This window comes from Phaenicophaeus curvirostris, chromosome 7 (genome assembly GCF_032191515.1).
Source record: "Phaenicophaeus curvirostris isolate KB17595 chromosome 7, BPBGC_Pcur_1.0, whole genome shotgun sequence".
NCBI lineage: Eukaryota > Metazoa > Chordata > Aves > Cuculiformes > Cuculidae > Phaenicophaeus > Phaenicophaeus curvirostris.
Window position 1 is genome coordinate 17,408,625 of NC_091398.1, and position 25,866 is coordinate 17,434,490.

The 25,866-nt window shown below is 36.3% G+C and overlaps 1 protein-coding gene across 1 annotated transcript in view; it reads left to right on the forward strand.

The window, feature by feature from the left end:
- TTN (titin) overlaps positions 1-25,866 on the forward strand; it is a 244,240-nt gene that overhangs the window by 139,514 nt on the left and 78,860 nt on the right. Inside the window, exons 145-187 of the mRNA XM_069861021.1 lie at positions 485-562; positions 945-998; positions 1,226-1,309; positions 5,256-5,306; positions 5,387-5,782; positions 5,946-6,221; positions 6,448-6,723; positions 6,871-7,010; positions 7,497-7,623; positions 7,706-7,969; positions 8,055-8,321; positions 8,461-8,724; positions 9,264-9,403; positions 9,530-9,656; positions 9,779-10,045; positions 10,144-10,410; positions 10,936-11,202; positions 11,297-11,436; positions 12,482-12,608; positions 13,362-13,504; positions 15,926-16,049; positions 16,913-17,179; positions 17,323-17,420; positions 17,574-17,742; positions 17,837-18,103; positions 18,262-18,528; positions 18,620-18,898; positions 19,002-19,410; positions 19,514-19,638; positions 19,734-20,000; positions 20,610-20,879; positions 20,979-21,281; positions 21,391-21,693; positions 22,034-22,221; positions 22,306-22,420; positions 22,936-23,220; positions 23,511-23,662; positions 23,800-23,947; positions 24,079-24,256; positions 24,353-24,474; positions 24,574-24,861; positions 24,957-25,253; positions 25,358-25,544. Of these exons, the coding sequence (XP_069717122.1) occupies positions 485-562; positions 945-998; positions 1,226-1,309; positions 5,256-5,306; positions 5,387-5,782; positions 5,946-6,221; positions 6,448-6,723; positions 6,871-7,010; positions 7,497-7,623; positions 7,706-7,969; positions 8,055-8,321; positions 8,461-8,724; positions 9,264-9,403; positions 9,530-9,656; positions 9,779-10,045; positions 10,144-10,410; positions 10,936-11,202; positions 11,297-11,436; positions 12,482-12,608; positions 13,362-13,504; positions 15,926-16,049; positions 16,913-17,179; positions 17,323-17,420; positions 17,574-17,742; positions 17,837-18,103; positions 18,262-18,528; positions 18,620-18,898; positions 19,002-19,410; positions 19,514-19,638; positions 19,734-20,000; positions 20,610-20,879; positions 20,979-21,281; positions 21,391-21,693; positions 22,034-22,221; positions 22,306-22,420; positions 22,936-23,220; positions 23,511-23,662; positions 23,800-23,947; positions 24,079-24,256; positions 24,353-24,474; positions 24,574-24,861; positions 24,957-25,253; positions 25,358-25,544 (8,863 nt within the window). The remainder of the gene's footprint in view (positions 1-484; positions 563-944; positions 999-1,225; positions 1,310-5,255; positions 5,307-5,386; positions 5,783-5,945; positions 6,222-6,447; positions 6,724-6,870; positions 7,011-7,496; positions 7,624-7,705; positions 7,970-8,054; positions 8,322-8,460; positions 8,725-9,263; positions 9,404-9,529; positions 9,657-9,778; positions 10,046-10,143; positions 10,411-10,935; positions 11,203-11,296; positions 11,437-12,481; positions 12,609-13,361; positions 13,505-15,925; positions 16,050-16,912; positions 17,180-17,322; positions 17,421-17,573; positions 17,743-17,836; positions 18,104-18,261; positions 18,529-18,619; positions 18,899-19,001; positions 19,411-19,513; positions 19,639-19,733; positions 20,001-20,609; positions 20,880-20,978; positions 21,282-21,390; positions 21,694-22,033; positions 22,222-22,305; positions 22,421-22,935; positions 23,221-23,510; positions 23,663-23,799; positions 23,948-24,078; positions 24,257-24,352; positions 24,475-24,573; positions 24,862-24,956; positions 25,254-25,357; positions 25,545-25,866) is intronic.

Genomic DNA, 25,866 nt, shown 5'->3' on the forward strand with positions numbered 1-25,866 from the left:
TTTTTTTCAAAATCACACTTTTCAGTAGCGTTGTCTGAGATTCAGGAATGAAACTGAGATTTTATAAGATGTCTTGCATTAACCTAATTGGGTAAATTAAAACTTTGCTGAAAGCATAGTCAAATTTGACATCCACATTGGGGTCTGAATTCTGCATTTTGGGATTGTATCTCAATCTTCACTATGCACAGGATAGAACTCCACAAATATGTGAGAAAATAAAAATACATAAAAATATAGCTACAGTGAAAGTTAATCCCCGCATTCTTTTAGTTTATGTTTTGAAGTATTTGTCCTTTTGTCCATGTAGTGTTTCTAATTTATTCAATCTCACTCTGAAAAATATATTTTCCTAAACCTAATGAATATCTGAAACTGTTTATGTCAAAAAGGAATGAAAATTTTTAAACATATTGGAGATAATTGTATCTGGGGATTCAAAACATTTCACTATATCTTAAAAAATAAAAATAATATTTTAAAGTCCCAGAAGTGCCTAAGAAGAAAACTGAGATACCTGTCATAAAAAAAGAAGAGAAATACGTGCCTGAACCCCCAAAAGGTACAGCCTTGTGGTGCTATTTTTCCTTACTGCAGCAACTAAATGATATTTATTGCTGAATATCTTGCTATATTAACCTAATGCATTACTATCTTCCAGTCTTTCCATGAGTGTTGTGCTATAATTAACCACTTTGCATTCTTCTGGATTTCTTGGGTTTAGTTCTTCTGTGCTTGAAAAATTCATCTTTTATTCCATTGTCTCTTGCTTAAAAACAGTTCATCTCAAGTTAATTTCTTGCTTTCTGGATAAGTAAAATATAAAACAATAAATTCTGTCATTGATTAACTCTTTCTATATTGCTGCTTCTAACTTTAATGTTCAATGGGGTTACAAAATATGTAAACTAACCTATTTGCAATTGTTGTGTTTGAAATGCCAGAACCTAAGCAAGCAGCTATCCCACTTCCTGGGTCTGAACCCAAGCCTGCAGTAGGTAAGAATTCTTTGGTTAAGAATACCAGTGCAAACTTTCTTGTGTGTCTAGTATTTTCCATTTAGACATTTCTTGTTAAAAGGACAGTAAGCAAATGTCTTTATTATTACTAAGACTGAAATTTTCATACAATCTACAGAACATTCTAAAGAACACCATACTTAAAACAAAATTATTTTTAAAACAAATATATGAGAACTCTTTTCTTTCCCCCCCAACCCCCACAGCTTTAAAGTCTCCAAAACCAGCAGCAGAACCAGCAGCACCTGTAACTACTCCAGTGACAGCCCCAGTGGTTGGAAAGAAAGCAGGTATTTAAGTTTCTTCTATGCTATTTACAGGGATTTTTCTCTCTGGGATATATAAATACCTTCAAGATAAAAAGAATGAAGAGCTGTACTATCATATAATTCACGCATTACAAGAAGATTTGGGGTTCTGTTCAAGGATCTAATTATTCTAGGTACTGTTACCTAATCTAAAAGACCTGATATAACATAGAGCTTCATCTGTCCTCTTGTTTCAGGACAGTGATACGTGTGCATTTATTTCTTGTCCTACAATGAAATTTGTGTATACTGATGATTCCTTGATGTTGTTTATGTCCTGATGTATGTCGTGTAAACTGCTTCTTGTACTTTCGGTATAGCAAAAGACAGGTTACCCATGGTTTTAAAAAATATTTGTGTTGTTTTGTTTTCCTGCTTTTAATTTGTTATTGATGTCCCGAGGAAAATTGGTAGTGGTTTTGAAGAACTAGAGTATTTCTACTTTCACTTGATAAACTTAGAGCCTCAGATCACACCCTACAGTAAAAAAAAAAAACCAAACCAAAACAAAACAAAACAAAAAAAAAACCCCAAACCTGCTAGGGGTCAATTCCTCTGAAGTACACTGAGCGTGAGGCCATCTTTCAAGGGGCCTTATGTTACAGGAGAGCTCAGATCTTTGGGGCTTGAAAAGACTCATTGGAAATGTCTGCTGGCCTTTGGTGATGTAGTCAGGCCTGCAGTAGCATAATGAACTCATTTTATAGAAGTGGTCATTTTCTGCTACTTTTAACCTGAATTGGATTTAAATTGACAGACTAGTGGGACAATGTTCTGTACCATAACATTGGTTTACTTAGGTTGTCTGTACTGTTTGTGTGTGCTATGCTTACCTTTCTCTTGTTTTGTCATTGTGTTGTAAATATTCTCTTGTGTGGAGAAAAAGTGTTCAATGTTCATTTTATTTCAGGTGTAGCTAGAAATTTTATCTTAATATATATTGTTCATTATGCTTATTCTTACCGATTTTAACCCTCTACATTACCTGTGAAACCTTTGTAGCTGCAGAAAAGCCTGATGCACCATCTATACTAAAGCATAGAGATAAAATGCTGCCTGAGGAAGAAGAAAAATCTAAATCAGCTGTGTTAAAGAAGACTTTGGTTGAGAAATTCTTACACGTAGAAGAGAGAGTAAGTCCTAAGGAGGCAGTTCTGGACATTCAGACAATAGAACCATTTGAGTTTAAAATCTCACTGGAAACAGCTGATGGAATACTGAAGCCAGATGCAGATGAGCAGGAGAAAGTGGCTCTTAAATACTTTATCCTGGCTTCTGGAGAAGAGGAGGCAGAAATGACACCTATAGTTTCAAGAAAGACTACCCTTACAGGTCAGAAAAGAAAAATGGCAGTAGATGATATTCCTTGTGCAAAGGATGAACCAGCACTACCTGATGAGGAATTGCAATTAGTTTCTATAGCATCTAAGCATTCAGAAAGAGATTCTGGAGAAGAAAAGGGAGATGAAATTAAATTAGTCATTTGTAGGGATGGTGCCGTAGAGAAAGTCTCTGAGGAATTTAGTATTCTTCATGAAGGTAATATTCCTATGCATGTAAAAGAAGAGGAAACTGAGTCATCTTGTGTACCTAAACATATATCCAGAGAGCAATATGACCCCACAGACCAAAAAAGGTTTCTAGGAAAAGAAAGGAAATCCAAAACCAGTTTGCAACCTGAAGAATTTCCCATTAAGGATACAATTTCATTTGTAAAGGATACAACTTCATTTGTAAAGGATACCACTGAAGCAGGAATAGCTGAAACTCCTCTACTCAGAAATGAACAAGAGAAAGGAGGTTTTATTGTAGAGAAATCTGAAGTTCCTCTCAGAGAATCCATGGAGGAGCATGTCATACAAAAGAAAACTCAATGGATGAAGAAATCTGGGACCACAGTAGCTGAAATTCCTACAGGTAAGATTCTTAATAGAGAAGCAAAGATAATGGAAATTATTCAAGATGGTGAGAAAGATGAGAATTTGGATTTCACATCGACAGAACTACATGCTTTAGACTTGTCTGAGAAGACAGAATCAACATTGAGAGAAGACGTTGACCTAGAATACCCCACTGAAGATGAGGAGGTTCTCAGAGAAAAAGCTTGCATCATGTTTAAACCACCTGTTCTTAAGGCAGAATTAGGGGAAAGAAAAGAAAGAGAAAGGTATTCTGCAGAGGAAGGAGTACACTGTGAGGTAGCTTCAGGACAATTGTTGTCCAAGAAAGCACTCCTAAGTGATAAAAAAACAAGTGAAAAAATTATACCAGAGAAGGAAGAGAAAACTACCTTCAGTACCCACTTTAAAAAAGTCAATACTAGACAGACAAATGCCCTTGAAGAGCTGCCAGTGGAAAAAGAAGAATTTGATACAGTGATTACAAGAGAAGGAATGGAAGGTGAATTTTCCATAGGAGAACATGAAAAGAGAGTCAAAGACGAAATGGTTGACAGATCTGACTCAGTACAGGAAGCTCCTATTCAGCCATCAAGGAGTCAAGCTAAAAAACAATTCCAAGAAGCTCATACCATTCAGGATGAATGTAAAAGAGCTCCGTCTCTCAAGAGTAGCAAAGATAAAAATGAAGAAAATAAATCTTCATTGACTGTGGAAGAAGTGAAGCTCTTGGGAAAAGAATTTCCAGTGGCACAAGGTAAACATGATGAAAAAACATCAGCTAAACATGACATTGGAAAAAGCACATTTGTAACCATGAAAAAAGAGAAGGGAAAGCTTTCAGACAAAGTACCATCAGGCAAAGGAAGCCCTGCAAATGGAGAAGCTACTTACTCATCACGCATAGGTAAGATAATAGCTCCCAAGACAAGGGAAGAAGAGAAAGACTATCAGAAATCAGAACCTGCTTACATGACTGAGCAGGCCAGTAGACTTTCAAGTGAGAAAAGGAATTTGAGTGCACCTGGAGAATCACATGAAGTTCTGGATGTTCCTGCAAAGTCTCAGGCAAAGCGAGGTGAGGAAGACTGCTGCCAAATTCTTCCATGATGTGATTGTACTATTTGCTTCAGGAGAATACTATTTGCCATTGTAATGTTTGTTTTCATTCTTAAACATCGTTCACATCTCCATCTACTCTGATAGCTGGGTGTTTTGGCATTTAGCCACTCTTGACATGTTTGTCTTACCTGTCAGTACATATATCTGTGTGATCAGTGTTTATCGTCTTTGTCTTACACTTTTATCAGAGTGCATAAGTCATGTTGTATGCCATTATCTTCTCAGAGAAACACACTTTTTTTCTTGTATTCATTTTTCCATAGTAGTATAATCTGTCCTGCATTTCATTCATATCACTCCTCCATTAAAAATATCTTTCCTATTTCCTTTCACATAATGATGATGAGAAGAAGCATAGCATGGGAAATATTTTTTTAAAATCTGAGATGATTCATTATGAGAAGGTAACTAATAGAAAATCCTTCACTTGTGAGAGTATCACGTTGTCCTAAAAAATGTGTTTAATTTATAGATCATATATTTTTGTTGTCCTCATTAGTAAAAGTGTGGGGTATTTAAAAAAAAAATCATGTCATTTTTAGAAGGTACCTAAGATATTTTGGTTGACAAGTAGGTATTGATCAGGGGCCTAATCATGAGTAGTGTCAGGGAATGGCAGAATTTTACAAAACTATGGGAAGGACTGAGAAACAAGGAAGTCCTAAGCTTCCTTTCAGTCCCCACCACAAGATATATGTCTTCCCCATGCTTCAAGATATTGAACTTACCATTGAGATATGGGCAGTATAAGTCATATTAATATGTACATATGTTTATATCTTCTTCCCTTTCTATGTCTATATAGATAAAGAAACAGAAAATCTGTTTTGTAAAAGAAATGTTTCTCTTAATTTTATTATGTATGTTTGTTTAAGTACATTCCTAATAATCTTGCTATTGTACTTCAGAGGCCAAGCCACCAAAAGAGGAAACTCCGAAGGGTATCAGTCCAGTCAAAGGTAGGATACTATAAGTCAATACCTACAAGAAAAAGCCATAAATCAAGATTAGTCTATTCATTTCTGAATTTGAATTACAGCCAAGAAGACACCTTCACCAGCAGATGCAGAAAGAAGGAAACTCAGGCCAGGCAGTGGTGGTGAAAAACCTCCTGAAGAGCCTCCATTTACTTACCAACTCAAGGCTGTACCACTGAAGTTTGTCAAGGAGATGAAAGATATAGTGCTAACAGAAGCTGAATCTGTTGGGTCTTCTGCAATCTTTGAAGTCCTTATTTCACCATCCACTGCAATTACCAGCTGGATGAAAGATGGAAGTAACATCCGAGAGAGCCCAAAACACAAGTTTATTGCTGATGGCAAGGATAGGAAGCTGCATATTATTGATGTCCAGCTGTCAGATGCTGGTGAATATACTTGTGTACTACGACTGGGAAACAAAGAGAAGACTTCTACAGCCAAACTCATTGTTGAAGGTATTCCCTGTTTCAAGTTTATCAGTAATTTAAAGGCTAGCTACCTCTCAAGCTAGAATTATTTCCATCAATCACTAGACATATTCATTTAGCATGTAAGGCATTTCTGCATCACACCTTCTGTATATAAATGAGGTAAATAAAAATGTTTTGTTACCCACAGAACTCCCAGTGCGGTTTGTGAAAACTCTTGAAGAAGAAGTCACTGTAGTTAAAGGCCAGCCACTTTACTTGACATGTGAGCTTAACAAAGAAAGAAACGTGGTCTGGAGGAAGGATGGGAAGATAATCAAAGACAAGCCCGGGAAATTTGCTCTGGGCATTATTGGTTTGTCACATTCCCTCACGATCACTGATTCAGATGACTCTGATGCTGGCACTTACACTGTTACTGTGGAAGACTCTGAGTTGTCATGCTCGTCTTGCGTTAAGGTAGTAGGTAAGCATTCAAAATCATGTTCTCCTTTCTCTGTAGGATACTTGGGTTGTTGTAAAATTAGGAAAGGTTTTTCTTCTAGTATTACAATATAAATGAACACATAAGATTTTTGTAGCTGTTAAAATCTTGTTTTAATACAAAATCTATTACTTCCATTTATTTATGACCCATCTATCTTCAGTAGAAGTTTGTTAAGCTGTATTTTTATGTAACTTTTGTCATGCAGAAGTGATTAGAGACTGGTTAGTAAAACCCATAAGAGACCAGCATGTGAAACCAAAAGGAACAGCTACTTTCACCTGTGACATTGTCAAGGATACACCAAACTTCAAATGGTTTAAAGGAGATGAGGAAATCCCTGCTGAACCAACGGACAAGACAGAAATCTTGAAAGAAGGAAATAAAATTTTCCTGAAAATCAAGAACGCTGGCCCTGCTGATGTTGGGGAATATTCAGTGGAAGTTGAAGGTCGCAGATACCCAGCTAAACTGACACTTGGTGGTAAGGAGGCTTTATTTGTATTATATTTATTCAACTTATAGGCCAAAATTCATAAACCTCTAAACAAGCAAACAAAAAAAGATAATCTGAATTATTGTTATAATGCTCTATCAAAACTTGACCTGAATATATAAGTGTTCATTCTAGAACGTGAAGTTGAACTTCTGAAGCCATTAGAGGATGTTACAGTTTATGAGAAAGAAACAGCAAACTTTGATACCGAAATATCTGAGGAAGATATTCCTGGTGAATGGAAGCTGAAAGGAGAAATCCTGAGACCCTCACCTGTAAGAATCCTTGAACTTTACAATATGATTTATTTAAACACTGTGAACAGGTTCCCTTGAGTTTTTATAGTAAGATCTTTGCAGGTTTGCCATTGCTACTCAATCCAAAACGTAGAAAGAATAAGTATTTTGGAGATTAAAAATAAATGGTCCTCTAAGTAAGAATTATATGCTATAAAAGTCAGATTTTGCAGGGCTTCATTTTCTCAAAGGATTACAGCACTTTATTCAAACAATAATAAAAATTTCTTACATGCATGATGATTTCTTAATGATGCTGACACTTCAGAGAGGTCTGGAAAGGTGAAGAAATGTACTCAATTTTTTTTCTTATTGAGTAAAAGTGTAAACATTCCTTGAAAAGCAATTCTGAACTTTCTAGCTGACTCTTTACTGTGTACAAAATGCTTATAGAATCTCTTTATTAAAAAATACCTAGCCATAAGGCATTTGCATTGTATTTACCAAAATCTGTCATCTTTCCAGACGTGTGAAATCAAAGCTGAAGGAGGAAAACGCTTCCTGACCTTGCACAAAGTCAAGTTAGAGCAAGCTGGTGAAGTCCTTTACCAGGCACTTAATGCACTTACTACAGCTATCCTGACAGTGAAAGGTACAATGCACCATGGAGTATGATTTCAGCTTAAACAGAGTTTGCATGGAACACATTACAACATGTTCTGTTTTGCTTCCAGAAATTGAACTGGACTTCGCTGTGCCCCTAAAAGATGTTACTGTCCCTGAAAAGCGCCAAGCAAGGTTTGAGTGTGTCCTTACCAGAGAAGCCAATGTTATATGGTCTAAGGGCACAGACATACTCAAGATTGGAGAAAAATTTGACATCATCGCAGATGGAAAGAAGCATATTCTTGTAATCAATGATTCTCAGTTTGATGATGAGGGAGAATACACTGCTGAAGTTGATGGCAAGAAGAGCACAGCAAGACTGTTTGTGGAAGGCAAGTATCTTCTTAAGAACAAAAAAAAAATCTTTCAAAACCACATTAGCCTTTTTCTGATGTTATTTATGTGTCCACATTGCAGGTGTGAGGCTGAAGTTCATCTCACCTCTACAGGATCAAACAGTGAAAGAAGGGGAAACAGCTCACTTTCAGTTTGAGCTTTCTCATGAAGACATGCCGGTGAAATGGTATAAAAATGATAAAAGACTCCATACAAGCAGAACAGTTTTTATTACTTCTGAAGGCAAAGTTCATAAACTAGAAATGAGAGAAGTAACACTTGATGATATCTCCGAAATAAGGGCCGTAGTCAAGGACTTGAACACACAAGCAAACCTCAAAGTCATAGGTAATTACATAAGTCATTTAAAATACACTACATAATATTTATAAACAACTTTTTCTAAGTAGAATGTGACAAAATCTTGATGTTTTAGTAAATTTAGATTACTAACTTACCATTTTTATATCCACAATGCCCTTTGTAGAGGCCGATCCATATTTCACTGTGAAATTACAAGACTACAGTGCTGTGGAGAAAGATGACATTACACTGGAGTGTGAACTTAGCAAAGATGTGCCAGTAAAATGGTACAAAGATGGTGAAGAACTAGTGGCTTCCAACAGAATTTCCATAAAAACAGATGGCTTGCGCCGCATTTTGAAGATCAAGAAGGCTGCAGAGAGTGATAAGGGTGTTTATGAGTGTGATTGTGGAACCGACAAGACAACTGCTAATGTCGGTGTTGAACGTAAGTTATCATGCCTTGGTTAAGAGAAAGTACTGAAGCTTTTGTAAAACAATGTTGACGGTCAGACACTCTCTGGAATACAACAGCAAAAATTGTACCTGTAGAAAAACATACTATTATGACAAATAGTTGAAATATCTAGATTTACAATTATTAAGAGTATTTAAAAGAGACATTATATGTTAAGATATGTAAATGGCTGCTGTAAAGACAGTGACTATTCTCTATGTCCAGTTACAGATGGGAAAAAAATCAGTTTGTTTTATTTGCTGTAACAATGGTTACTTATGAGGAAAAATATTCTTATTAAAAATAATGACACTTTTGGACATATTATAGAAGGAGGTTGTAGAATGCTCAAACTTGCAGGTTTTTAAAAAGATGTTAGATAAACTTTTATCAGTTATAGCATTTGAATGCCCTAAAAAGGGGTATAAAGGGAGAGCTGAAATCTTTTCCAGTACTACATTTCTCTGGTATAGAATGAGTGAGTAAACAGATGTGAACTTTTATGGGTTTGTGGTTTGTTTTTTTTTTAGCTCGCTTAATTAAAGTGGAGCGCCCACTGTATGGAGTGGAAGTATTTGTTGGTGAAACAGCACGTTTTGAAATTGAAATTTCTGAGCCTGATGTTCATCCTGTATGGAAGCTAAAGGGAGAAACCCTAACACCTTCAGCTGTAAGGCTGCTTTTTTATTTTCAGACTATAATTTACACTAGCAGAACCATATTTAATATAATGTCTTCTGAGAGTTTTCTTAGAGTATTCATATTTGGGGTGGCACGTGTGTTCCTTTATCACTAGGACTGCGAAATCATCGAAGATGGGAAGAAGCATACTCTTGTCCTCCATAACTGCAAACTTGATATGACTGGAGAAGTGTCCTTCCAAGCTGCTAATGCTAAAAGTGCTGCTAATTTGAAAGTGAAAGGTACGTTCAGCATTTTGGCTAATATTTCCACATGTATCTCAGGGCATTAGAACAAATCTAGCAGCAGAAAGATCAACATGAATCTAGCATTGAATTGAAAGTGCTCTTTTTCTTTATTTCAGAATTGCCTCTAATCTTTATCACTCCACTAAGTGATGTGAAGGTCTTTGAGAAGGATGAAGCCAAGTTTGAATGTGAGGTGTCCAGAGAACCCAAGACTTTCCGCTGGCTGAAAGGAACACAAGAGATCACTCCTGATGAAAAATTTGAAATTATTTCAGACGGAACAAAGCATGCTCTGATTATTAAATCTGTTGCTTTTGAGGACGAATCTAAATACATGTTTGAAGCTGAGGATAAGAGAACAAGTGCCAAGCTAATTATTGAAGGTTTGTCCAACTTTGCCTTTATAGGCAGGCTTGCACTACAGTCCTTGAATATTTCTTTCTGATTACATCATTACTAATGAAATGTTATGTCATTACAGGTATCCGCCTTAAATTCATTACTCCTCTCAAGGATGTAACGAAAAAGGAGCGAGAAACTGCAGTGTTCACTGTGGAACTCTCCCATGAAAATATTCCTGTGGTCTGGTACAAGAATGACCAGCGATTACATACCAGCAAAGTAGTTTCAATGACAGATGATGGCAAATTCCATACACTCACAATCAAAGATCTTACCATTGATGATACTTCTCAGATTAAAGTGGAAGCTATGGACAAATCCTCAGAAGCTAAGCTCACTGTTCTTGGTAAGAATACCCTAAAGAATTTTCATATTGTATAGTATCAGAAGAGTCTTAATGAAATGACAATCAGAAAGACTTTGGGTTAGTTTTGCTTTGCTTTGATGGGGGTTTTGGGTGTTTGTTTGTTTGTTTGACCTAAATCTACTTCTTCTTTTCTTTTTTTTTTTTAATGATTTTACAATTTGTTTGGCTTCTTTGGATCTCTGGTGAATGGAAGCTGAAATGGGAAATCCTGAGACCAAAGGATAATTAAAATAACTTCAAAATTTCCTGCAACTGTTGCAAAATCAATTACTAGATACTTAAATGGGGCTCTGAAATTCCTAAAGCACCAAAACAATGTTGTCAATAATATTAGTAATACATTGACTTCTTAGCTATTTATTGTTTTCTCTTTTTGTAACAGAACTCCATAACATCTATAAGGACTATATATAATCCTTCTTGCAGGGCATAAACAGGAAATGTAAGGACTAATTCTCCTTTCTGAAACTTCAGACTGAAACATATCTTAACTTTTGCTTGCAGAGGGAGACCCTTATTTCACTGGGAAGCTGCAGGATTACACTGCTGTAGAGAAAGACGAAGTAATCTTACAATGTGAAATTAGCAAAGCAGATGCCCCAGTGAAATGGATGAAGGATGGCAAACCAATTACTCCATCAAAGAATGTTGTTATTAAGGCTGATGGTAGAAAGAGAATCCTTATCCTCAAGAAAGCTTTGAAGAAAGACATTGGACAGTACACTTGTGACTGTGGTACTGATCAAACCTCTGCTAAACTCAATATTGAAGGTACAGTTATTTTACTGGGCTTCTCTGTATTAGAGATCTTTTAGGGTCTGTTACAGATTAAGAGAATCAATCACATTTTCCCTTCCCCTTCTAGACCGGGATATTGAGATTATACGTCCACTATACAGTGTGGAGGTGATTGAAACAGAGACTGCCCGTTTTGATATTGAAATCTCTGAGGAAGGTGTCCATGGCAACTGGAAGCTAAAAGGAGAACCCCTGACTGAATCAGCTGTAAGTAAATATTTCAATATATTTCTTACATGTGTCTTAACAATCTGCAGGGAGGTAGCGTGTGAGAAAGAAGAGGGTGGCTGCAGAAATTAAGTGGAACTCCTGCTTTCAACAAGTGTTGCTGTGATAAAAATACTTCTTTCATTAATTACTTATAAAACATAGTGTAAACTTAATTGAAAATTTTATATAAAATGGCTAAATAATAAAATATTTTACATAAATAAGTGCATTCTATTTTACATGTCCCTAACAATCACATATCCAAAATGCAAAGATCTAATGGAATTCACTAGAATGTAATGACATTTAAAAATACAGACTTTGAATTGTCTGCATTTATCTTTGGGTTTGAGTTACGTTTGGTTTAAATAGCTGCAGATCACATTTTCAGACCTGTTTCCACTACTATGACAGCTAAAATTTTGTTTAAATGGTATGAAGCTTAATTAAATATCTTTAATTCCTTGTTGAAGGATCTGGAAAATTAAAAAACAATGCAATCACAACTAGCAAGAATTTAGCAATTCTGTGATGTAACATTGCCAAGGTGAATAATACACAATTATTGGAAGATCCATGATAATCAGTGTCTGAATAAGAGAAAAAGACCCTTCCCAAGGAAAGGTCGCAGCACATGCTTAATAATTTTTAGTTCCCTTAGGTGTCAGACTGGTCTAAACACGCCTATATTGGCTAGACAATTAGCACATATCATTCACCATTCACATGAATACATTGCTACTTGCCCTTTCTTTCTCAGAGGAAGCAGAATGTATTAGGAAGAGACTTCAAAAGGAATGGTTTACAAATTTTTGATAGGAATGGTTGGACTCGATGATCCGGTGGGTCTCTTCCAACCTGGTTATTCTATGATTCTATGAAATTAAATTTTATAAGGCAGATTACAGGTGGAATGAACCTAAGTGTTGCAAATGGAGGAGGAGATAATAGATGTAGGGTATGAGGAGAAGTGTAGGGGCTTTTGTGGTGAGGAACACAGAGAAGATACTGAAAAAAATCATTTCAATTCTCTGTTTTGCAGGACTGTGAAATCAAGGAGGAAGGCAAAAAGCACTTCCTTACACTGTACAATGTACGCTTAGATCAAGCTGGAGGAGTAGATTTCCAAGCAGCAAATGCCAAATCTGGTGCTCACCTTCGAGTGAAACGTAAGTGATTTTTAAACTGAAATTAATTAATTAAGTGAAAACAAGGTACTCATTACCTCTTTGTAGTGGGTGGACTAACCCACAAACTCAGTACTGTATTGAACTTACAGCAACATTTTCCAGAACAGCAACTTGAGGATTAATTAATCAAGCCATCTTAATTATTTAGTAAAAGAATGTCTTACATGTTTCTTAACCATGTATATAATATATTCATATAGAAAAGGTAAAAATAAGATGGCCTTGAAAGCTGCTTCACAATCTGGCATCATATGTTGTTATGAAATCACAGAATTACAAGTAAAGGCTTTACTGCATTAAAGTATCATGTTAACCTGAGAGGATGGTATCACAGTGATATCTGGGGGTAGGGTTAAGAACCTGATGGACAGGGACAGACTACAGGGTTGGAGACCACTTGTTTCCCACTCCAATCCTAGCCCTCGCTATTTTGGAAATCAGATGCCTTATCCAACAAGAAGTATGCAAGGCTTGGCAGAGACAGATGCACAGCAACTTTCCTGCTGACCTTGTTCAATTTAAAGAAACACGCTCTGCAAATAGGAAATTTTAGGTGACCAGCCCTCCCCCTAAAAACCCAGGGTGGCCTCTTCTATTTTGGGAATGTAAAGAGCAGCATTGCGATGTCTGTCTCTCTTGAGGGAAGCCACCATGGAGATTAGTACATAAGGGCAGCAGCGCTTTCTTGGGTAGAAGTGAGTAATATGAAAACGATGTCTTCTCCTTACCAAGCTCGAGTAATTGGCTTACTGAGACCTCTCAAGGATGTAACAGTGACAGCTGGGGAATCAGCAACTTTCGACTGCGAACTCTCTTATGAAGGAATCCCAGTGGAGTGGTTCCTGCAAGGAAAGAAACTGGAGCCCAGTGATAAGGTAAAGAAACTGAACTTTATTTTTCCTCATGTTACCTCCTCCTTCCTCTCTTTCAACTGCCTTCCCCTTCTTTATTTTCCATTTGTTCTCTGCCAGTAAAGGTACTAAGGCACAGCAGTACAGTAGTGTGACTCTGCCAAATGGTAAATCCTCACTAACAATTTTTTCCCTGAGACATGCCAATATATCTAGAAAAATAAAAATATTTATCAGACAAAAAGAAACTAAAATATTGGTCATTTACAGTGGTTTTGTGCTTGATTCTGTTGGAGACTCAGCCGCAGAAATATTGAGGGATTTTTGTTCACGTAAATTGTAGTTAGATTAAGGTTTCAAAAGGTGCTATCAGGAAATGCTTTTTTTCTCCTGAATGCCGACTTGCAGTCCAGTTCTGCATATAAGGGGATTAAGAGGATTCAAATTCCATTTCAGGCATTTGTTCTGGCTCTCCAGATAACTTTCTGGGCAGATTTGCTTGTCAAGCACTTCTCGCTAGCTATTTTTAACCCTTCATCAAGTGCTGGCTCTTAACTCTGAGATCTGAGCAGCCTGGAATGCAGTCAGTTTAATCTTTAAAGTTACTGGTAGAGAAAATACATAAGAAACATAAAGAAATACATTAAGAAACATAAAATATAAATGGGTATCACTAGTTTTATGACATCTTTTTCATGTACTAGGCCTAAGGGAAATCATGCAAATGAAATTCTAAATTGGAAACTTCAACCAACACAAATGTTCAAGGCATTAAATGACCTAGCAAAGTTTCAGAACCTGTAATACTGCTGCCAATTTACACTTTGATACAGATCTTTTCTTTTAAATACAATTTTTAACACATGATTTTCAAGTTTTACTAGATGTTTCTGAGTGTCGCCAAATCTGTTTCATTACAAAAATAGAATACAGAGATAAGAAAAGAAAAAACAATCATTACAATAGACAACCCTATTGCAGTACTTAATGGCAGATAAACAAATTTGAAACTTAGCAAATGAGACATAACAAATCAAGGTAATCACTTCCGAATCTGAGAATAAAAATGTGGAAAGCTATTGATCAGTGCAGTACCTCTAGAGTTATTACTGCCTGGCAAGAAAAATACTCCGTGTTCAATATTCCATATGACGGCACATCATTTTATTGTTATTTGTCTGAGCTAACATTTCTAATTACATGAAGAAAAGTCTAGATTTTCTTTCAGTTTACATATACAGTCAAAACTGTCATTTGACTTCAGCTGAAATTTTATGAAGAAGAAATTCAGAAGAAACCATATGTTTACTTGATGCATCGTATTTTGCCCTTTCAAAATAGCCTCCTGAAACAGCCCCATTTATTACCGTCTTCAAGAACCAATCTAATTGCACAACCGTTTAATTACAGCTGTTTTTAATTCAAAACATTATTTTGGCTTTATGGCTGACATTCAGCTGTACATGTATAACTTTTATTGAAGGGACTTCTTTATTTACCTTTACTGCTTATCTTGGTCAAATATATATTTGATTTCATCTCACACTGTTTCAGATGAGCATTCACTAGAGCTAGTTTTCAGGGACACAACAACCATTTGTGAGGAAGAACAGCCTCTTAGTTCTTTCCTTCCTTTTGAATCAAAAGGGACTGCAAAAGTAACTAAATCTTTTGTGTTTCTTCTTTAGAAGAAGCTCATTTTTCCCCTTTGCTTTTCTAAACTAGCATCTACAATTTGATCATGTACTTCTCTGAAAATAAATAAATAGAATTCTTTAAGGTCTATGTTAAAATTTACAGCGTGAATGAGTAGCAGCCCTTTTAATGGCTGCAATACAGGATGTATCCTTGAATCCATCAGCTCCAGGGATGTTTGTTAAGGAGCAGCCCAATTCAAACTTGTGATTTCAAAGAAGTTTCAGCAATAGTTCAACATGGAAACAGGTTTTTTAACAGAATTTTTTAACAAAATTTAATACTAGAAATTCAAATTGGCGTTTACAAAAATGTCTGAGGGGGCTCCCAAACCTCATTATATATCTCTAATAGTTATTATATTAGATGTAGCTAGAAGTAACTTTTTCCCATAATTTTACTTATTTGGGTATTTATGAGTACCTGTTCAAAACAAACATGACCTTGAGTCAGCCTCATTTTGAACTTTTAGAGAAGATTCACGTTTTCTAATATAAGGACATATATGCCTTGAAAATATGCAGAAATTTAAAATCACAATTTCTTGTAAGTGAAAAGACAAAACAGAAATTATTCTCAAAATCCTTTTCAGCACTATTTAGCACATCCAAAAGAAAAATAATTACAATTTCACATACAAGTAAACAACCAAGCTCCATACATAACAATAAATAGAAATGCCATTTAATTAAATATTTCTTAAATATTTGCTGTAGATACTTACTAAGACCGTTTTATGTACTTTATAAGGTTGTGACACGTGCTGAAGGGAGAACTCACACACTCATTCTTAGAGATGTCAAGTTAACAGATGCAGGAGAGGTATCACTGACAGCAAAAGATTTCAGAACTCAAGCAAATCTTTTTGTGAAAGGTAAGTCATTTTAACTACACCATAATCAGTATTAACAGTCCATTCAAGATTCACCCTGGAATAGGATGGTAATATACCCCATATGTCAAATTAGTAGGGTCATACATATAATGCTGGACTGGTAGATAAATTTTCTGATTAAAAAAACCCTTTACTTAAAATCTTTATGCTTCACAGAAGAGGTGAGGAAAGCAGGAAATACTAGAAATGTGTCAGACATAGGAGATGAATCAGTTAATTAGGATTTTCAGAGTTTCATTGCAGACTTGAATATTCATTTGGCCTCAATATGACCCACAAATACTGGACTTTATGGCTCCTGATGGCTGTTTTCTGTTCTTTGGAGTATTGAGAAAGCTAATAGAGCACAACTACACCATCAACCAAGGGACATAACATTGACTGTATGCCCACTTGCACTGCTTGCAAGCTGTGTATGGCTAACAAGTCAAAAAAATGCACACACACCTAACTAATTTAGTACTTCAAGGAAAAATTTAAAAAATCGTTCCTTGAGTTTGGAATATAACTTCAGAGTCACTGAGATCACATTGTTATAGTTTGGCTAAAGAAACCAAGTTGCAAAACTTTGTGAAGATTTTTGAGTAAAGACCCCTTGGACAAGGATATCATTCAGTCTACTCTTACAGTAGGTGAAAATGAGGAAATAAACTGAATTAACTGAACAAGTCTGGGCCTTAACAATAAAAACTTAAAGAAAATCCCTTCTGCAGAGATGTCTAAGAGCCTTTTTGACTATTCAGTTAAGGAAAATTAGTGAACAGCATGGGACAGTCCTGTACTAGAAGAGGACTGGCTATAATTTAGATCTTTTCTGTCAACGATCTATCTCTTTCTTTTAGAACCCCCAGTTGAATTTACTAAACCACTTGAGGACCAGACTGTGGAAGAGGAGGCCACTGCAGTACTGGAATGTGAAGTTTCCAGGGAAAATGCAAAAGTTAAATGGTTCAAAAATGGAGAAGAAATTCACAAAACAAAGAAGTATGACATAATTTCTGATGGCAGGGTCAGAAAACTCATTATCCATGGCTGCACACTGGATGATGCAAAAACATATACCTGTGATGCTAAGGATTTTAAGACATCATGTTTTCTCAATGTGGAACGTGAGTAATTTACAATTATCTATAAAATGTCTAAGTGTTATAAACACTATGTACTAGTGCCTATGGCTGGCAATATCTATGTCAGGAATCTATTCTTCTCTAATGGGACTTTCATCTACTAAATATTTTATTTTCTCTTACAGCTATTCGTGTTGAGTTCCTGAAACCCCTAACCGACCTTGAAGTAAAAGAAAAACAATCTGCTCGGTTTGAATGTGAAATTTCTCGTCCAGGCGTCAAGGTCAATAATAATACTTTTTAATCTGAGTAACTCCTTCAACTAGAGTATTATTTTAAATTGACAACCTTATTGAGTAATTACAGAAAAACAGACAACTGAAACCTGTCATTGGTATGATAATATTAATAACCATGTTGATTTGTTCTAAAACAGGTGAAGTGGTTTAAGGATGGCATTGAAATTAGAAAAGGCAAAAAGTATGACATAATTTCCAAAGGCGCAGAACGCATTCTTGTTGTCAGTAAATGTGTCTTTGATGATGAAGCTGAATATGCCTGTGAAGCAAAAACAGCTCGAACTTCAGGCCTGCTTACAGTGATAGGTAAACGCAATGGTTTAGAATCTCATCTACAGAGAAGAAAAAAAATATTATTTTGATTAAAGGCTCTAATCATCTTTCTAAATGCTTGTTGCAGAGGAAGAGGCTGTTTTCACAAAAAATCTTCCTGATCTTGAAGTAAATGAAAATGAGACTGTGAAATTGATCTGTGAAGTTTCAAAGCCTAATGCTGAAGTTAGTTGGTTTAAAGGAGATGAGGAGGTGCCTGATGGTGGTAGATTTGAACACATGTCTGAGGGCCGAAAGAGAATTCTTCTCATACGTAATGCTCATCCTGAAGATGCTGGCAAATATACTTGCAAGCTTCCAAGCTCTAGTACAACAGGAAAACTTACTGTACATGGTAAGAGAGTTACTTTGCTGCCCTTGTTTTTTTTTGGGGGGGGGTTAAGAAGTAAAAAATTTTTTTAAATGTATAAAAAAATCAGCAAGAATTCACAAATTGATTTATTAAAAAAAAATTAATAAAATTATATATATCTAAAAATTTTTTCCTTTTAGAACTTGCAGCAGAATTTCTTACCAGACCACAAAATCTTGAAGTGCTTGAAGGAGAGCAAGCTGAATTTGTCTGTTCAGTATCCAAAGTGGCAATTACAGTACAGTGGCTGAGGGGTGACACAGTCCTGGAGCCTGGTGATAAGTATGACATCATTTCAGATGGCAAAAAGAGAACACTTGTGGTTAAAGACTCTATTCTAGGAGATACAGGAAAATATACTGTCATGGTTGGCGACGCTAAAGCTACAGCACGCTTAACAGTGATCGGTAAGATTTATTTTATCAATGTGCAGGTGCATATTTTGTTGCATTCCTTATATTACATAATACCCTATCTCTTCTGTTTTCACAATTTCAGAAAAACTCAGGATTATAACTCCCCTTAAGGACCAAGAAGCTAATGAGGGTCAAGAAATTATCTTTAACTGTGAAGTCAATAAAGAGGGTGCCAAAGAGAAGTGGTACAAAAATGATGAGGCAATATTTGACAGTGCAAAATATATTATTGTCCAGAAGGATTTAGTTTACACTCTCAGAATCAGAGATGCGCAGTTGAAAGATCAAGCTACCTATAGCATCTCACTGTCAAACCAGAGAGGCGAACATGTCAAAAGCTCTGCTGCCTTGAAAGTATTAGGTAAATGTTTTGCACTGTGTTAAAATTATTTCATTGTCTTACATTCAATTTCACATCAGGATCATGAGGATGTAAATCGATCATTTTGGTTTTGTCTTGACAGAGGAGGATCTCAGAATTGTTGAGCCCCTTGAAGACATAGAGACCATGGAAAAGAAAACTGTCACATTCTGGTGCAAAGTCAATCGCCTTAATGCCACCCTCAAATGGACAAAGAATGGTGAAGAGATAACATTCAACAAGCGTATTTTGTACAAAGTTGATAAATACAAACACTCACTCATCATTAAAGACTGTGGGTTTGTAGATGAGGGTGAATACACTGTTACTGCAGGACAAGACAAATCTGTTGCAGAACTTCTTATCACAGAAGCACCGGCAGACTTCACTGAACATCTCCGGGACCAGACTGTCACTGAATTTGATGATGCTGTCTTTACATGCCAGCTTTCCAAAGAGAAAGCCAGCGTAAGATGGTACAGAAATGGAAGGGAAATCAAAGAAGGCAAAAAGTATGTAGATTTTATTACGTTTGTTAATATGCTAAGCATGCTTGCTTTACTTTGTGGCTCTGTCTGGAAACTAAAATATTGCTTGCTTTTCTTCCCCATAAAGATATCAGTTTGAAAAGGATGGAAATCTGCACAGATTAATCATAAAAGACTGTAGATTAGATGATGAGTGTGAATATTCCTGTGGAGTAGATGACAGAAAATCTAGGGCAAGACTTTTTGTTGAAGGTATGAAAAAAAATGAATGGGATTTATTTGGTCATTATTTAGTAATAATAGAAACAACACAGAAATAACACCAAATGATTTGATGTTTATTTCAGAAATTCCTGTTGAGATCATCCGACCACCACAAGATATTTATGAAGCTCCTGGTGCAGATGTCATTTTCACGGCAGAGTTAAACAAAGATGGTGTGGAGGTCAAGTGGTTGAGAAACAACATGATTATCATCCAAGGTGACAAACATCAGATGATGAGTGAAGGAAAGGTCCACAGGCTGCAGGTGTGCGAGATAAGACCCCGTGACCAAGGGGAATATAGATTTATTGCCAAAGATAAGGAAGCTAGAGCTAAGCTTGAATTAGCTGGTAAGTTGTTTGCTCCATGTTTCTTTTATAAAGTCTTAGATTAATTAATTAACTATTTAATAAATGATTTTTGTTCTTTCAAGGAGTTGAATTAAAATTAATACAAAGTCATTCTGAGACAAGTGCAAGTCTGTTATACTGTATGAATTCTAATTCAGGCAATAAACATTACTGTGCTAATCCAACTGTTGAGGAAAATATAGATCACTTTTCAGTGTCTGTAACAAAGATTATTAATTGAGCTTAAAGGAGACAGAAACTTTTCATGAGGTCACTGCAAATCTAAAACATGAAAATTATTTGGCCTGCTCATTTCAGACATATAAGACATATAAGTTCTTATTTGTCTATTTAACAGGATCAGACCAATAAAATAGATTAAATTAGTGCTTAGAAAGCAACTCTTTCCTGATTTTAAAGGAGTATGCAGCATATACCAACCAGCCTAAGTTTCTTTCTCTCAAGCAATCCAATGAGTATCTGAAGGATTTGCTTAGAATTCACGTAACAACTCCTTTTACTTCTCTATGTTAACTTCTTTGCTGTTTGCACAAATATAGCAATATTTTTTATATGCAAGTACTTACTTGTCACATTTATCTTCCTTAGCTGCACCTAGAATTAAGACTGGTGATCAAAACCTTGTGGTTGATGTTGGGAAGCCTTTAACTATGACTGTTCCATATGATGCCTACCCAAGAGCAGAAGCTGAATGGTTGAAAGGGGAGGAAAGTCTGCCCACAACAACTGTTGATACAACAACTGACTGCACTACCTTCAAAATTTATGAAGCAAAGAAATCAGATAAGGGAAGATACAAGGTTATACTTCGAAACAAGCACGGCCAGGCAGAAGCATTCATCAATGTAGAGGTCATTGGTAAGTATTCCTTTTGTTGAAACCTTGCATACATTTATTTAAACTGGAGCCAGGGAGTGGGGAGAACAACACCCTAAAATATTGTCCTGTCTTTGTTAGATGTTCCAGGTCCAGTTAGAAACTTGGAAGTCACTGAAATTTATGATGGTGAAGTTGGCCTTGCCTGGCAAGAACCAGAAAGTGATGGTGGAAGTAAAATAATAGGCTACGTTATTGAAAGACGTGATATCAAGCGTAAGACCTGGATTACAGTCACGGATCGTGCTGAAAATTGTGAATACACTGTCACTGGACTTCAAAAAGGAGGAGTTGAGTACCTCTTCCGTGTTAGTGCACGGAATAGAGTGGGCACCGGTGAGCCAGTGGAAACAGAAAGACCTGTGGAAGCTAAGAGCAAATTTGGTGAGCAAGTTATGAAATCAGTGTTTTATGACAGTGTAAGAAAAACAGTACAAATTCTAACAGGTAAAAACATCTTGGGTTTCCTTTTTCTCCCTAAAATAAAATGCAGAAGTTCCTGGTCCTCCTCAAAACGTAGAAGTTACTGATGTGAACCGTTTTGGAGCTACACTTACCTGGGAACCACCAGAGTATGACGGAGGATCTCCAATTACAGGCTATGTTATTGAATTGCGTAACAGAGCATCCATCAAATGGGAACCAACTATGACCACAGGAGCTGATGAACTGTCAGCTGTCCTGACAGATGTTGTGGAAAATGAAGAATATTTCTTTAGAGTAAGAGCTCAAAACATGGTTGGAGTTGGCAAACCGAGCCCTGCTACACGTGCAGTAAAAATAATGGATCCAATCAGTAAGTATGCAAGCACTGACCATGATTGTGTTATGAGACAGGAGCATTTCAGCTATTTATACACGTGTATGGGAAGGTTCAGTCAGGAAACATATGTGCTGCAAATACCACATAGATTTTTCCTACTCTTGTCTTTCAACTGTATCAGAAGTACCTTGCTATCATTTCGTTCAGTAAAAAGAGAATATTTCTCCTCTGATATGAGGATTCAATGTCAATTTAAAAAAACTGGCTTAGAAAGAGCTATGCAAGGATTTTAAAAAGAATACTTCAAGGTATAGACAGCTATCAATACTGCTTTATCAGTTGGGAAAATATATTTCTCTCAAATTATTTTCAGAGAGACCAAGTCCTCCCATTAACCTTGATCATTCAGATCAAACCAAGACATCAGTGCAGCTCACATGGGAACCTCCTCTTGAAGATGGAGGAAGTCCAGTCTTAGGCTACATTGTGGAAAGGCAAGAAGAAGGAACAGACAAGTGGATTCGCTGTAATGCAAAATTAGTACCTGCTCTTACTTTTAAGGTGAGATGTTCTATTCATAACAAATTACCTAATACATGTAAATGGTTTTAATATGAGTTACTAATGATTATTTGTGCCTTTTAGGTAACTGGATTGAAACCAGGATCCAGTTATTACTACAGAGTCTCAGCAGAAAATGCAGCTGGTGTGTCTGACCCAGCAGAGGCTATTGGGCCATTAACTGCGGATGATACTTTTGGTGAGCCATATGCTATTTATTAAAGACAGTTAATCAGATAAGACACACAATTAAAGTGCATCTTGTGGGTAGTATGTGTATTTTTCACCACGTAACTGTGATGCCAACTATTATAAAGAATCTTAAACCTTTGAGATTCTGAGTTATTTCTGCTCCATTAGAAAATCTGCAGATGTTTACCTGTACTATTTGGGTAGAGACCTATTAGGCTGCCTGAAGAGCAAGGCATGATCTTTTATCTCCTGCCCTAGCTTTGTGGAAGGTGGGAGGTACCAGGAGAGCAAGGGCAGAGAGGATATTAAAAAAATATTGAAACAACAATATTGATTTTATATTAAGGATAGATTAGATCTCCAACTTGATAATGCTAAGCTGTCTTATCTCACATATTTCTAAAAAGTGTTCCAGCCTGCAGGCTTAGATATAGTCAGAATCAGACTCTTGACACAACTCTCATTAGCTATATTCAGAACATATTAAAATATTTCAATAAATCAATTCTCCACTTTTTCCAGTTGGACCTACAATGGACCTAAGTGCATTTAAAGATGGTTTGGAAGTTATTGTTCCAGAGCCAATAAAGATCCGTGTTCCTATCACTGGCTACCCTGTGCCAACTGCCACATGGTCTTTTGGTGACCAAGTCTTAGAAGAGGGTGATCGTGTAGCAATGAAGACCACTGCCTCCTTTGCAGAACTTGTTATTACTCCAAGTGAACGTCCAGACAAGGGAATTTACTCCTTAACATTAGAAAATCCTGTTTCATCTGTTTCAGGAGAAATTAATGTTAATGTCATTGGTAAGTGGACATGTATATATTCTGGTATTAACATTTCCTATTTGTCTTGCTAAAATCTAATTTGGTCAATAATGTGAAATTACACAACTTTTAGTAAAGCCACTATGTTAAAATAACAAAAATCTAGAAATCCATCCTCCAAAAAAATGATTTTCTGATTTTCAATATCCAACTTCACTGTCTAAGGAAGAATGACTAAGAAGAGTAAATCTTCTGGTATACAAATTACATAGACATCACCTGTCAAATACTGATTACAGAATAATTAATACAATTGCTGTGATTTCTAGCTCGTCCAAGTGCACCAAGAGAACTCAAGGTTGTAGACATAATCAAGAACACAGTACAACTGTCATGGGAACCACCAGAGGATGATGGTGGGAGTCCAGTTACTGGCTATATAATTGAAAAACGTGAAGTAAGCCGGAAAACATGGAACAAAGTAAGCTCATTCTTTCTAATTTCAATTTGTATTTTCTGTATTGTTTCCATACATACCACTGAAGTTTGTGTCTTATTTTGATAATTGTTATTTAGAAATAAATTTTAAAAACGCATTGGAACCTTCTTTCTCTTTAGGTGATGGATCAAGTTGTTGACCAGGATTTCACTGTACCTGACCTGATCCAAGGAAAAGAATATATATTTAGAGTTTCTGCTTGCAATAAATGTGGCCCAGGAGAACCTGCATATATTGATGAACCTGTAAATACGTCAGCACCAGCAAGTGAGTCACTGTTTCACATTTTTGCTCGTTTTCCCTTTCTGAAACCTTGCTGTTTATTTTCAAAATAAGATGAAAAAAAAATCTTCCTTAGGCTGGTTTCTAAGACCCCACGTATTTCTAATTTTTAATAGCGGTGCCCGATCCACCGGAGAACGTTAAATGGAGAAATCCAACATCAAAAGGAATTTTCCTAACATGGGAGCCTCCCAAATATGATGGTGGTGCCCGCATTAAGGGTTATCTGGTAGAAAAATCCCAACGTGGCACAGACAAGTGGGAGATATGTGGGGAGCCTGTTATTGAAACAAAGTAAGTGAATTAACACCAGAATGTATATCCTTTCAACTGAGCCATCCTCACCAGTTTTAATACCTGGATTTATTTTTATTTTTGTTTAACAAACAGAATGGAAGTAACAAAACTCAAGGAAGGAGAGTGGTATGCATATCGGGTTAAGGCTTTGAACAGAATAGGAGCTAGCAAGCCAAGTAAACCAACAGATGATATTCAGGCTATTGATGCAAAAGGTAATTATTTCAATTGCTGAATTATAATAGCTGCTTTACTTTTACTGGTCCTTGAAATACTGTTTCTATAACAATGTTTTTTATTCTCTCCTAAATCAGAGGCTCCAGAAATTTTCTTAGATGTGAAGCTTCTTGCTGGGCTTACTGTGAAAGCTGGAACTAAAATTGAGCTGCCAGCTAAAGTAACCGGAAAGCCTGAGCCTCAGATTACTTGGACCAAGGCTGATAAAATTTTGAGACCAGATGATAGAATCACTATTGAAACAAAACCTAATCATTCTACAGTCACCATTACAGACAGCAAGAGGAGTGACAGTGGAACCTATATTATAGAAGCTGTAAATTCCAGTGGACGTGCTACTGCTGTTGTTGAAGTTAATGTTCTTGGTATGCATGTATTTTATGTTGTTTATTAAAAAAATACTAGTAATGCACTGAGGTATGCAAGGAGAAGATTAACATTCACATCTTGTTCTCTACAGACAAACCTGGTCCACCAGCTGCATTTGATGTATCAGAAATCACAAATGAATCCTGCCTTCTGACATGGAATCCTCCACGAGATGATGGGGGCTCTAAAATTACCAACTATGTTCTTGAGAAAAGAGCTACAGATAGTGAAATATGGCACAAGCTGTCATCAACTATTAAGGATACAAAATTCAGAGCTACCAATTTAACACCTCACAAAGAATACGTGTTCCGAGTCAGTGCAGAGAACATGTATGGTATTGGGGAGCCAGCACAGTGTAACCCCATCATTGCAAAATATTCATTTGGTTAGTCAATTAAATTCATGCTAAATTTTTACAATATTTTAAGTCGGGGGGAAGAGAAAACATGTGTAATGTTTTGGGGATTTTTATTTATTTTTTTAATACAGATCCACCAGGCCCTCCAACAGGTCTCAAACCTATAGAGGTCACTAAAGATTCAGTCACCTTAACATGGAATGAACCAGATGAAGATGGTGGCAGCCCCATAACAGGCTACTGGGTTGAAAGATATGATCCTGAGCAAGATAAATGGATAAAATGCAATAAAATGCCAGTGAAAGACACAACTTTCAAGTAAGGCTACAGTCAGTTTAGTCCAAAATTACCCTTTTAAACAAACTTTACATTGTTCTTATTCTTTTTTCTTTGCTTCCATAAGTTTACACCCAACTAACATTTGGTGGCATATGTGCTTAATTTCTGTGCTATGTGATTATTCATAGACATTCTCAAATAACAGACAGAGCCACCTCAAGTATCAATTTGCCAAAACTCTGGAGTTTTTTTTCTCCTGATACTTCTATGAACAATGATGGAATACACAAAAATGCAAGAGGGCTATCAAAACATTGATTTCTCTGTCGTGGCTCACCATTTTATTGTTGACAATAAACCT